The sequence below is a fragment of the Crocodylus siamensis genome, chromosome 1 (genome assembly GCF_052110815.1).
Source record: "Crocodylus siamensis isolate JL-2025a chromosome 1, ASM5211081v1, whole genome shotgun sequence".
Lineage (NCBI taxonomy): Eukaryota > Metazoa > Chordata > Crocodylia > Crocodylidae > Crocodylus > Crocodylus siamensis.
This window is the reverse complement of record NC_143395.1, coordinates 209,815,773-209,827,784: the sequence shown is the minus strand read 5'-3', so window position 1 is coordinate 209,827,784 and position 12,012 is coordinate 209,815,773. Positions and strand designations below refer to the sequence as shown.

Genomic DNA, 12,012 nt, shown 5'->3' with positions numbered 1-12,012 from the left:
CTATTTTTTGTTTGTACTGCCTGAACATTGTATGTCAGCTGCTACCTGGAAGCAGTACTTCACATGGATGGTTCATTTCAGTGCTCACTGAGTCCATGCTGCCTGTGTTGAGCTAGCAAGTATTAAATGCTGTTTTGTCTTATAAGAATTGGAGTGAGGCTTTAGAGGCCAGAAAATTTCTAGATGAAGCAAAACTTCAATATGAATAATGGAACAAATGTTCATATCTTTTTGAAAAGAAAATTGTCAGTTTGGAAATCATTCATTCTTTCCAGATATATTGCTGAACAGATAGATGGGATTTAGTGTTACCAGTTTGACCTGAATTTGATCTAATGTCGTAGGGCAGAGCTGTCCAACTTGTGACCAGCGAGAAGCCGTACGTGGTCTGTAGGACACTGAACTGCACACCACAGGGCTGCACATGCCCCAGCACCTGTCTTCCCGCCCTCCTTGCTGCATACAGATTGCAGCTCCCTCTGGATGTCATGTTGGCAGGGCAGACAGCCCTGTCCCTCCTGCTCCCATGCATGGAGCAGTGACACCTTTTCTTGTAGCCATTTGTGCTATGCTGTACTGTATCCAGGGACAGGAAACAAAAACTGGAGAGGCAGAGAGAGCCTGGAGCCCTCAGCTAACAAGAGCCTGCAGGTCTCATGCCTAACCCCTTTGTGGGTCACAGGTTCCCAGTTGGACAGTCCTGATCTATAGTGTAAATGTTCTGTAGCCTTTTTCCAGTTCGCTAAACAGCCCAAATGTAGGTATGCCTTTTAGCTAAGACCCTTCTCTGAATCTTTTAGTATTCTGTCCATGAGCACAGTGAAGCTGATGGTTGAAATTATACTATATAGACGTACCTCGTCAAGAGCTGGATCAGTGAACATGAAAACTGGACTTTTTGTGTGGTGTTTTTTTTTTTTTTTTCCTTTCTTTTTAAAGGTCTAGGCCTGCTACAAGATTCAGGTCTGTGCGTTGTAGCAGACAAACTGAATTTTATTCGCTACCTCTCCCACTTCCGCTGCGTACATAGAGGTGCTGCATTTGCCAAGATGAGAACTACCACGGTGCGCAAACTGCTGCCAGAGTCCTGGGGATTCCTGTGCCCTGTGCACACACCTGATGGAGAGCCCTGCGGCCTGATGAACCATATGACAGCTGCCTGTGAAATAGTGACACAGTCAGCCTCTACACTGTCCCTGCCACCTTTGCTGTGCTCTTTGGGTAGGTTTTATTGAATTAACACTAAGAGAATTTATTATTTAAGAAAAGATGCATAGTCTTCTGTTGTAGACCTCACAAATCTGTCTCTGCAGGAATACGCATCTTAAATGTCTTTTGTTATATAGCATTGAAAGAAAAGCACTGTAACATCTGAACCCATGGGTGTGGACTGACATAATTTCCAAGCTTAACAGACTTGGAAGTGTTTCAAAAAATAGTGTTTCAGCTGCTGAATTTCATAGATTTCATAGACATTAGGGCTGGAAGGGACCTCGGGAGATCATCGAGTCCAGCCCCCTGCCCAAAGGGCAGGAAGTCAGCTGGGGTCATAGGATCCCAGCAAGATAAGCATCCAATTTACTCTTGAAGGTGTTCAATGTAGGCGCTTGAACCACCTCCACTGGCAGACTGTTCCAGACCTTGGGGGCTCGGACAGTAAAGAAATTCTTCCTTATGTCCAGCCTGAAACGGTCTTGCAGGAGTTTGTGACCGTTCGACCTCGTCATCCCTTGGGGCGCTCTGGTGAACAGATGTTCCCCCAGATCCTGGTGGTCACCCCTGATAAACTTATAGGTGGCCATCAGATCACCCCTGAGCCTGCGCTTTTCCAGGCTAAAGAGTCCCATGGCTCTCAGCCTGTCATCGTAAGATCTGTTTTCCTGACCTCTGATCATGCGCGTGGCTCTCCTCTGGACTCTCTCAAGCTTCTCCACATCCTTTTTGAATTGTGGAGCCCAAAACTGGACGCAGTACTCCAGCTGCGGCCTCACTAAGGCCGAGTACAAGGGGAGAATGACGTCCCAGGATTTGCTCGAGAAACATCTATGGATGCACGCAAGCATTTTGGTCGCTTTACTAGCCGCAGCATCGCATTGCAGGCTCATGTTCATCTTGTGGTCAATGATGACCCCCAAGTCTTTTTCTTCTGTAGTGCTAACCAACGTAGCACTGCCGAGCCTATAAGGAAGCTGCAGGTTTTTCCTCCCAAGGTGGAGAACCTTGCATTTTTCGGTGTTAAACACCATCAGGTTCTCGTCTGCCTATCTTCTGGCGTGGGTGCTTTGCCCCAAAGTTTGGTGTCATGGGCAAACTTGGCCAGTCCACACCTGACTCCAATGTCCACATCATTAATGAAGATGTTGAACAGTATGGGTCCCAGGATAGAGCCTTGAGGGACCCCACTGGTCACAGGGCACCATAATGAGTGACTGCCATCAATCACAACCCTCTGGGTCCGACCACGAAGCCAATTTCCCAGCCAGCGGATCATGGTGGAGCCAAAGCCACAACTGGGCATTTTGGCCATGAGGTGATCATGGGATACCAGATCAAAAGCTTTTTTGAAGTCAAGATATATGACATCAATCTCTTCTCCCTTGTCCAGGTGATAGGTCACCTGGTCATAGAAGGAAATGAGATTGGTCAAACAAGACCTACCCGCAACAAACCCATGCTGGCTATCCCTTAGGATGTTAGCCTAGGCCAGTCCCTCAAGGATGGCCTCCTTAATAAACTTTTCTAAGATCTTCCCCAGGATAGAAGTCAGGCTAATGGGCCTGTAGTTAGCCAGATCCACTCTCCTCCCTTTCTTGAAGATCGGCACCACATTGGCCTTCTTCCAGTCTTCGGGCACTACACCAGAGCGCCAGGAGTTTTCAAAGATCCGTGCCAGGGGCTGGGCTATGACGCTCGCCAGCTCCTTGAGTACCCTGGGGTGCAGATTGTCAGGGCCAGCTGACTTGAAGGTATCCAGCTTCTCAAGGTGTTCCTTCACGAGGTCAGCATTGATGGAGGGTAGGGGATCCCCCTCACCCAGATTTCCCTGTCCCATAGCAGGCATGGGCATCCCGTGTGACTGATGAAAGACTGACGCAAAGTACCTATTTAATAGGTTGGCTTTTTCCTGGGCGTCAGTTGTCAGTTGCCCCATCTGGTTTAGCAGGGGTCCAACATTGCCCTTGCTTTTCCTCCGGCTCCCCACATATCTGAAAAAGGACTTTTTGTTGTCCTTGATGCCTAAAGCTAGTTGGAGTTCAGTTGCAACCTTGGCTTTCCTGGTTTGCTCCCTGCAGGACCGGACCAGCGCGGAGTAATCCTCCTTGGAGGTGAATCCCGTCCTCCATCCTTTGTAGGCTTTCCTTTTTAGCCACAGTAGGTCCGCTAGGTGCCTGGAGAGCCAGGGGGGCTGCTGTGCCTTCTTGCTGCCTTTCCTCCGTGTTGGAATAGATTTAGCTTGTGCACTGAGGATCGCTTCCTTGAGAAGCAACCACTCTTCTTGAACTCCCAACTCCCTGGGGTCATGGTCCCTGAGGGCCTGACTGACCAGCCTCTTGAGCTTGTCAAAGTCGGCTTTTCTGAAGTCAAGGACTTCTGTGTTGCTGACTGACTTGCCAGCTTTACGGCGGATGGTGAAGGTGATCAGCTCGTGGTCACTGTCACCCAGCTTCCCATCAATCACTAGGTCGCCGATTAGGTCGTCCCCCGTAGCCAGTACCAGGTCAAGCAGCGCTTTGCCTCTCGTTGGCCCATAGACTTCTTGAGTCAGGTAGAGGTCATCCACGCATGAGAGAAAGCTTTGCGCCCGCTCAGATTTAGCTGAGTGATCTTTCCACGAGATGTCCGGGTAATTGAAGTCACCCATGACAACCAAGGTCCTGGAGCAAGCGGCCTCAGTCAGTTCCCGGGCGAACTCCTGGTCAAGCTCGGGACTTTGAATGGGAGGTCTGTAGTAGACTCCCACCGTTGTGTCCCCTGTGCCGAATTCCCCACGAATTTTTACCCAGAGGGTCTCTAGCTGTCCATGCCGGTCGCCAACATCAGCTTGCAGGGACATGTAGCTTTCCTTCACATAGAGAGCTACACCCCCGCCCCTTTTGTCAACACGATTCCTCCTGTACAGGGTATAGCCCTCTATACCCGTGGTCCAGTCATGGGTGGAGTCCCACCAGGTCTCCGTTATCCCAATGACGTCATATTTCTTTGCACTGAGCAGGAGGACGAGCTCGTCCTGCTTTTTGCCCAGGCTCCTGGCATTAGTGTACAGGCAGGCAAGTGTCCCCTTGGGGGCTCTTGCCTTGCCCACAGATTGTGCCAGGGCTGGGGCAGGGGTGGGCTCCCTTAAGTGCCCCTTTAAGTGTGCCTTGGTCCACTGACTTTGCAAGGGCCGTTCAGCGGGCCAGCAGGGGCAGTAGTCCCCCCCATCCCCCAGCGGGCTTAGTTTAAAGCCCGGTGGAGCAGGTCAGCCAGCCTGTAGTGTAGTGTTTCAGGTGTCCTGCCCCATGATAGGGTCCCTAGAAGCACCCAGAGTACTGAGGGCAGTAGGAACCTGGTGGCAGGGGAGTGGGCAAGCTGTTGAGCTGTTCACCTTCCTTCCCTTTTCTGTGGAGTAGGGGGACGGAGGGAGCACAGCACTGGTCTGGGGAACCTGTGAGTTCCCAAACCCCTGCAAACGTTACAGGAAGTTAAATGCATCTAAATAATACTCTAAATAGTACCTCATTTGAAGAGGTTCTGTTTTGGAATGCTACAAATGGCATTTATGCCTGGCCTTTTGACACCATTTCAGAGGCATTTAAAGTGCTTCAAAAGTTCTGTTTCTCCACAGCCTGGTTTTGTTGAAATTTGGTTAATGACGAATAATGCATTGCTCTTGAAGCAGTGATATTTTTGACAGGTAAACACTGCCAAAAGAAGCAAATTGTTCATTGGTATGGTAAGCACTAGAAGCTGCATACTGTAAAATAAATGTGTGCTTGTATACAGAAAGATGAATGAGTGGAAAGGTCTTTACTAAGTGTGTTAATATTTAGAATGTTTATTTAGTTACAAGAATTCTTAGTTCATCTAAGAATATAATTTTCTTTTGATCATTGAATGACTTCATTCTTTAAATTTGGGTACAAGGCATGCAGAACATGAAGAATATAGTCTGTCTTTTAGATTCTTTAATGTGTATATATGTGTTTGGGAATGTCAGATACAGTTACTCTATTTATAACGGAGATGTGAAATCTGGGACACTGCCCCTACCCCTTCAGTGCTGCAGGGGGCGGGACACCACTGGTATTCAGGCAGATAATGAGTCAATGACCCACTGTCTTAATGACCCATTGTTTTCTTCACAGATGTTAACCAATCCCCTTTTTAATGGTTATTCCACTAATCAAGCTAACCTATTAGATATATTTTGCTGTCTGCTAGGGCTTCCTGTTTTGCTTTTCTTGCCACTTTGCCTCCCAACTCCGCACCCAGGACACTCATTTTAATTTTCACTAGCCTCAGAAATTGGAGACTGTCCCTGCCAATGCATTATTCATGTCCTTGTTTTTTTTCTCCTAGGTGTTACCCCAGTTGATGGGACTCCAAGCCAAACTTATGCAGAGTGTTACCCAGTTGTACTGGATGGTTCCTTGATGGGCTGGGTAGAGAAAGATTTGGCTCCTGAAATTGCAGATATCCTTCGGCGCTTTAAGGTAGCATGACTTTACCAAAAGAACTCTGAATCTAGCACTGGGAAATGCAGTGTAGTGCACCATGTGTCTTCAGGATCTGAAATTTTTAGCATTTCCTTTTAATTTTTTTTCCTGTTTAATTTTTGTATCTGGCCCATTAATTTGGTTTTATTTGAGTTTGAATTTGATTATATGTTTATTACATTTTATATTATGATTACATAATCCTAATGTTTTATAAAATTGATATAAAGGCATCATAGAATTAAAAATGTATGCGGCTTTGAGTTTTATAGCAGTTGGCTGCAGATTTTTAAATTTCTCTTGTTTTTATTTGTGGAGCTCATTGGCCATGCATAGGGGTGCATATGGGTGCACATGTATCCCCTGAGTGTGGCGGTGCACCCCCTGCAAAAAGGTACTGCTGACACTGCTGGTGGTGCTTGCGGGCAGTTGCTGCTTGCCCCCCTGCCCTGCCCCTCCCTTTGCTGCCAACACTGCCAGCCGTGTCTGTGGGCAGTCCGCAATTGCCACTGGCTACTGCCAGCAGCATTTGTGGGTGGTCGCCAACCACTGGTTGGCACTCACCCCCACCACCAGCAGTACCACGGCCACCTGCAGGAGCTCCCTGCTTGCCGTTGACAGCGCTTCTGCCACCTGCTGCATTCATGGTGGAGCTATTTATGTGGCTAAGATTTTAATTTGGCAGAAAACTAGCCTATGTAATGCAAAAAAAAGTTATTCAGATTTCTAAATAGTTATTTCTTTCTGGGAACAGGTGTTGCAAGAAAAGAAAATTCCAGCATGGACAGAAGTGGTTCTTGTTCCAATGACAGGAAAACCAAGTCTATATCCAGGATTATTCATCTTTACTACCCCTTGCAGGATGGTACGGCCTGTGAGAAACGTGGCCTTGGGAAAGGAAGAATTGATTGGTACTCTGGAACAGGTATTGTGCAAGTGTCCCTATAATGCATGTATATTTTTTTTTATTTTATTTTTACAAAGCACTGGCCAGTAGTGAGTTCTCCTTCAACCAAAAATAACACTTGACAGAACATTTTTGAAGAGTAAAAACAAGGTGATGGTGCCCACAGATTAATTAGGACTTTCAAAGATCAGTCATGCAAACCTATCTTCTTGATTTGTTTTTCTGGTAACTACAGTGTATTTATAAGGATTTTTTAAAACCTTTTAAGTTACTCTTACAGAAGGCTGTTGATACAATCTCCTCCAACATTCTCACAAGCATGCTAAGGAAGTAGAGGTTGGATGAATGGATTGTAAAGCAGGTAGAAACCTGGCTGGATTATTGAGCTCAGAGGGTAGTAGTCAATGGCTCAATGTCTGTTTAGCAGCTGGTATCGTGGAGTGACCCAGGGGTTGTTCCTGAGGCCAGTTTTGTTCAATATTTTCATCAGTGATCTGGAAGCTGGGATAGAGTGCACTGCCAACAGGTTTGTAGATGGCACCAAGCTGGGGGGAGTAGTAGATATGCTGAAGTATAGGGCTAGGATTTAAAGAGATCTCAATGAATTGGATGATTGGACTAAAAGAAATCTCATGAGTTTTAATTGGGACAAGTGCAAAGTCCTGCACTTGGAATGGAAGAATCCCATGCACCAGTACGGGTTGGGGACCAACTGGCAAAGCATCAGCTCTGCAGAAAAGGACCTGGGGGTTACAGTGGGCAGTAACCTGAATATGAGCCAGCAGTGTGACTTTGTTTCCAGGAAGGCTAACACCATACTGGGCTGCATTTGCAGGAGTCTTGCCAGCAGATTGAGGGAAGTAATTATTCCATTCCTGCTCTGCAGTGGTGAAGCCACATCTGGAGTACTGTGTTGAGTGTTGGGCCCGCCACTATACAAAGGATGTGGACAAGTTGGAGAGAGTCTAACAGAGGGCAACAAAAATGTTTAGAGGATTTGGGAACATGACTTATAAGGAGAGGCTGAGGAATCTGGTTTTATTTAATTTGGAGAAGAGAAGAGAAGACTGAGAAGGGATTTAATAACAGCCTTTAACTATCTGAGGTATGGTTCCAAGGAGGATGGAGCTAGACTGTTCTCAGTGGTGGCAAATGACAGAACAAGGAGGAATGGCCTCAAGTTGCAGCAAAGGAAGTTTAGGTTAGATATCAGGAAAAACTTTCTTACTAGGAGGGTAATAAAACACTGGAACAAGTTTCCCACAGAGATTCTGGACTCTGTCCTTGAAGGTTTTTAAGACCCAGCTAGACAAAGCCTTGGCTGGGATGATCTAGTTGCGGATGGTCCTGCTTTGAGCAGTGGGGTTGGACTAAATGACCTCCTGACATCCCTTCCAACCCTAATTTTCTATGATTCTATAAATTTTGCTGTTAACTTTTCTGGGTGGAATTAATATCTTATGTGCATCTGTCCTCTGGTGTTTTCAGAAAGAATCCAACTCGGACACTATAAAATCCAAAATACCTAAGGCTGGAAAGCTGGAATAACCTTCTACCCTTCTATCTACCCACTTTCATACTTTCAAACTCTCCTTTCCTTCATTAGGTTTGTGAATGTCCCATCTGAGATGGGTAGTCTCATTCAGTCATCTTGTATTTTGCATAAATCCTACTTGCACGTATAGTTGGTTGTGTTCAGTAACAACTGAAGGGATGAGTGGAAGCTAGTAGCAGAAGGCTGTGCTTGTTGGCACCTTTTAGAGACTAACTAGTTCAGAGAGTCCATAAGTTTTTGTAGGCAACAGTGCCACAGCACCCTGGGGTGCCACAAAGTATTAGCACTGTTAGGTATGCAAACATAATTCTCAGGAAAAAATGAAAAATTTCAGCTAGGAATCCATAGCATTAAAAAAAATTCTGACCTGCCGTGATCTTTCTGAGTCCTTTGCAATAGAAGAATTGCTTTAGTATTTTTCTGTAGTCCAAAAATGAGTGAAAACTAAAAGCTGGCATTTTCCAAAGGGTCCCTTGAGTCTAAAAAGCTTGAGAATCACTTCTCTAAGGTGTTATCCTGTCCTGTCTTCAATGGCTTTCATTCCTCCCATTGCAGACGGCATTTATTTACTGTCTTTCCCTTTAAAAAGATCAGGTTGATGACCAAGTTGGTCTCTGCTTCTCTTAGGTCTTCATGAACATTGCTGTCCTTGAGGATGAGATTATTCCTGGAGTAACTACCCATCAAGAGCTCTTTCCTCACAGCATGCTGAGTGTAGTTGCCAACTTCATTCCTTTCTCAGACCATAACCAGAGTCCAAGAAACATGTATCAATGTCAGATGGGTAAGTATTGCATTAAATAATGTCACCCTACATTTAAAGGTTGAACCAAGCATCCGCTTCAGGAGGAAAGGAGGAATCAAGTTCTTAATTCCTTCAGTCCCCCTTTTGTGGCATCTTCTTGTCAGAGTGGTATTGGAAAAACAAATTTGCAGCTTAATTTTTTTTCTGTACGTAGTAAACTGAACATATTCAAAACTTGCATCTCTGATATGTTTTTATCAGGAGCAATGAACATTTTACAGTACAAAACTGTTGGACAGGGATGTTCCTTTTAAAATTGTAATAGTAAGAAATAGAAGATTTAAAAAATATTTCTTTTCAAACAATAGGAAGGGAAATATATTACTACAGGAATTTTAAGAAACTGTCTGGAATTTGACCCAGGGGCAAGAGAGAAAATGGTAACTTGAGTAACACTATCTTAAAGGGAGAGTTTAGACAAACTTTGGACTTGGAGAAAATACCAATTTTTATCAGTAAATATGGAAACCTGTGGGGTTGAATCGGTTTTATCACTAACAGCCACAGTGGAACTTAATGTCTTTTTGTCACTTGATGAATCTCACTTTTTTTTTTTAGGGAAGCAAACTATGGGATTTCCACTTCTTACTTATCGGGACCGCTCGGATAATAAGCTATACCGGCTTCAGACCCCTCAAAGCCCTTTGGTACGGCCGTACATGTATGATTACTATGACATGGACAGCTATCCAGTTGGTACCAATGCAGTCGTTGCTGTCATTTCCTACACAGGCTATGACATGGAAGATGCAATGGTAAGTCATTGAAAAGGAAATGTAATGCTATCTTGTCTCATGGGGACAGGAGTCAATAGCTCAAGAGGCCCTTTCCAGTCTGTGAACATAAATTCTCAAATCTCTAGATGTAAGATTCTCTAGATGTAAAGGCATGACCTGAAAATCATTTTACTACTTCAGCAAAGCTGGCAAAATAAAATCATATACAGTATAACCTCATAAATTGGGCACGCTGGGGACTGAGCACCTGCTGGATATTTTAAAATGCCAGATATTTGAAACCAGAGCAGCTGTTCACGGAGTGGGGGATGTGAGGGAGGGAAGCGGCTGCCAGTCCTGGAGCAGCAACCGCACATGGAAGAGCAGCACAGGGTGGTGGATGGCAGCAGCAGCCACCATGTGCAAGCTTCCCCCTCCCTGCCTGTCTTGTTAGCCCAGGGTGCTTTGGGAGAGGCTAAATGGAGCAGATGGTGCTGTATTGGAGGATAAAAGTTGGACGCTGATGAGCATTACTTCACTGGCTTCTGCTGGGGCATAGACTTGCAGCTATGAAGAAGAAGGGGGAATATGGTGGGCTTAAAAACGGTTGTAATACTTATTGTATATGGTGTGGTAGCATGGTGAGCTGGTGATCATTAACTGTAACATTTATTTTGGGTGCTGCATGTCCACCAGTTGAAAAGTAGCTCATGTCTGAGATATGTGTGTTTGTGAATATGAGGGGGTCAAGTCTAGAGTCAGTGGGAGCTGTGTTTTAAACAAGATCTTTATAAACGGACTAGTTTTAAGTTGAAATATAAATATCTCATCAGCCAAAGTGTCTAACTCAGGGTCAGAGGGGCAGAAATACAGGAAATAGCATGAGAAAAGGGTGTTTGTAAAATGGGGAGACTGTTCAATCAATGTAGGGTGCTGGCTGTAATGTTTAAAAATCAGGGTTTGCAAAAGGCTTGTTGGAAGGACTTTTCTTGGATTCTTGTTTAACAATGGATGTTTTTCAGATCGTGAGTAAGGCTTCATGGGAGAGAGGATTTGCACATGGAAGTGTTTACAAGACAGAGAGCATAGACCTCGCTGAAAAAATCAAACAGGGAGATGACACTCTGGTGTTTGGAATCAAGGCCGATAATCCAAAGGTTATGCAGAAGTTGGATGCAGATGGGCTGCCATACATTGGATCCATTCTTCAGTACGGGGATCCTTACTACAGCTACCTTAACCTCAACACAGGGGAGAGCTTCGTCGTTTATTATAAGTGAGTTTGAACCTCGGTAGTTTCAGTGACAATCTCAAATGCAAATTTGAGAACCATTTTAACAACAGACAGTGCCGTCGGGCTTGAAGAGTCCTTTGTACATTTCCTTGCCTTTGGAAGGAATGGGCATGCATGTTCTTCTCCACCATGATCCTTGCTTTGTTTGCAGTACACAGTGGGCTTTGTCTGGAAATTAATTGGGTGTTTTATGGCACAAGATGCTCTTGTCGATAGGACCGTGCCTCATTGATTACAGAAATTAGAAGGCATGTAGTGAATGAGGCAGGGAAACGAAAGGAGAAATGATCTCATGGTTGAGGCAGGTGAATGCTGCCTTGGAGAAACTGTTTCTATTTTTGCCTTTGCAACAGAGTTCTTACATGTTGCTGGACAAGTTACTTAAACCAGATTCTTCCCAAATGGCCACTAAGTAGGCGCTTCTTGATTTTGGGGGGGGGAAGGGGGGGGTTTAAGTGATTTTTTTTTTTTTTTTTTTTTTTTGATATTTCAGCAGATCCTGGGGTCTGCTTTTTGCAGAAGTTCTACACACTTGTAGCTGCAATCAAACTGAGTAAGAGTTGTACTTCTAAAGATGTGCTGTGTAAAGTATGCAAAGAACTGTGTCCCAAGTGTCTGCAATTGGCACCCTAAATCAGTACTTTTGACCATAATGTTGCAAGAGAGGGATAATACCCACTCATCTTCACAACACCCTTGTGAAATAAATTATGGTTAGTATTAAGTGCTTTGTGGGCTTAATCTTTTAAATATAGTTGAGAGTGAGCAGGTGTGTGAAAACCCAGGGAATTGGACAACTGCACTGTGTGTTTACAATTGGAGAGGTGCAGTGGTCCCAAGTTTCCTTCCAGGCTTGGGACAAGGGTGTGCCTTCATGGCTACAAACTGGTCTGCATCATCCCATTAAGCCTGTCACGTCCCCATCTCTACTTATTTTCCCAGTCTCAGTCTGCTTGCCTCCCTGGTCCTAGTCTCCTTCTTCAGGTTTTCTGCACAAGGCCCAATCTCCTAGCTAATTGTATGATCTGCCCCCTCCCAT

The 12,012-nt window shown here is 45.0% G+C and overlaps 1 protein-coding gene across 1 annotated transcript in view; it reads left to right on the top strand.

Annotated features, from left to right (window-relative positions):
- Positions 1 to 12,012, top strand: part of POLR1B (RNA polymerase I subunit B) — a 35,720-nt gene that overhangs the window by 19,955 nt on the left and 3,753 nt on the right. The window contains exons 9-14 of the mRNA XM_090054345.1: positions 940 to 1,221; positions 5,560 to 5,693; positions 6,451 to 6,621; positions 8,786 to 8,942; positions 9,522 to 9,718; positions 10,702 to 10,955. Of these exons, the coding sequence (XP_089910471.1) occupies positions 940 to 1,221; positions 5,560 to 5,693; positions 6,451 to 6,621; positions 8,786 to 8,942; positions 9,522 to 9,718; positions 10,702 to 10,955 (1,195 nt within the window). The remainder of the gene's footprint in view (positions 1 to 939; positions 1,222 to 5,559; positions 5,694 to 6,450; positions 6,622 to 8,785; positions 8,943 to 9,521; positions 9,719 to 10,701; positions 10,956 to 12,012) is intronic.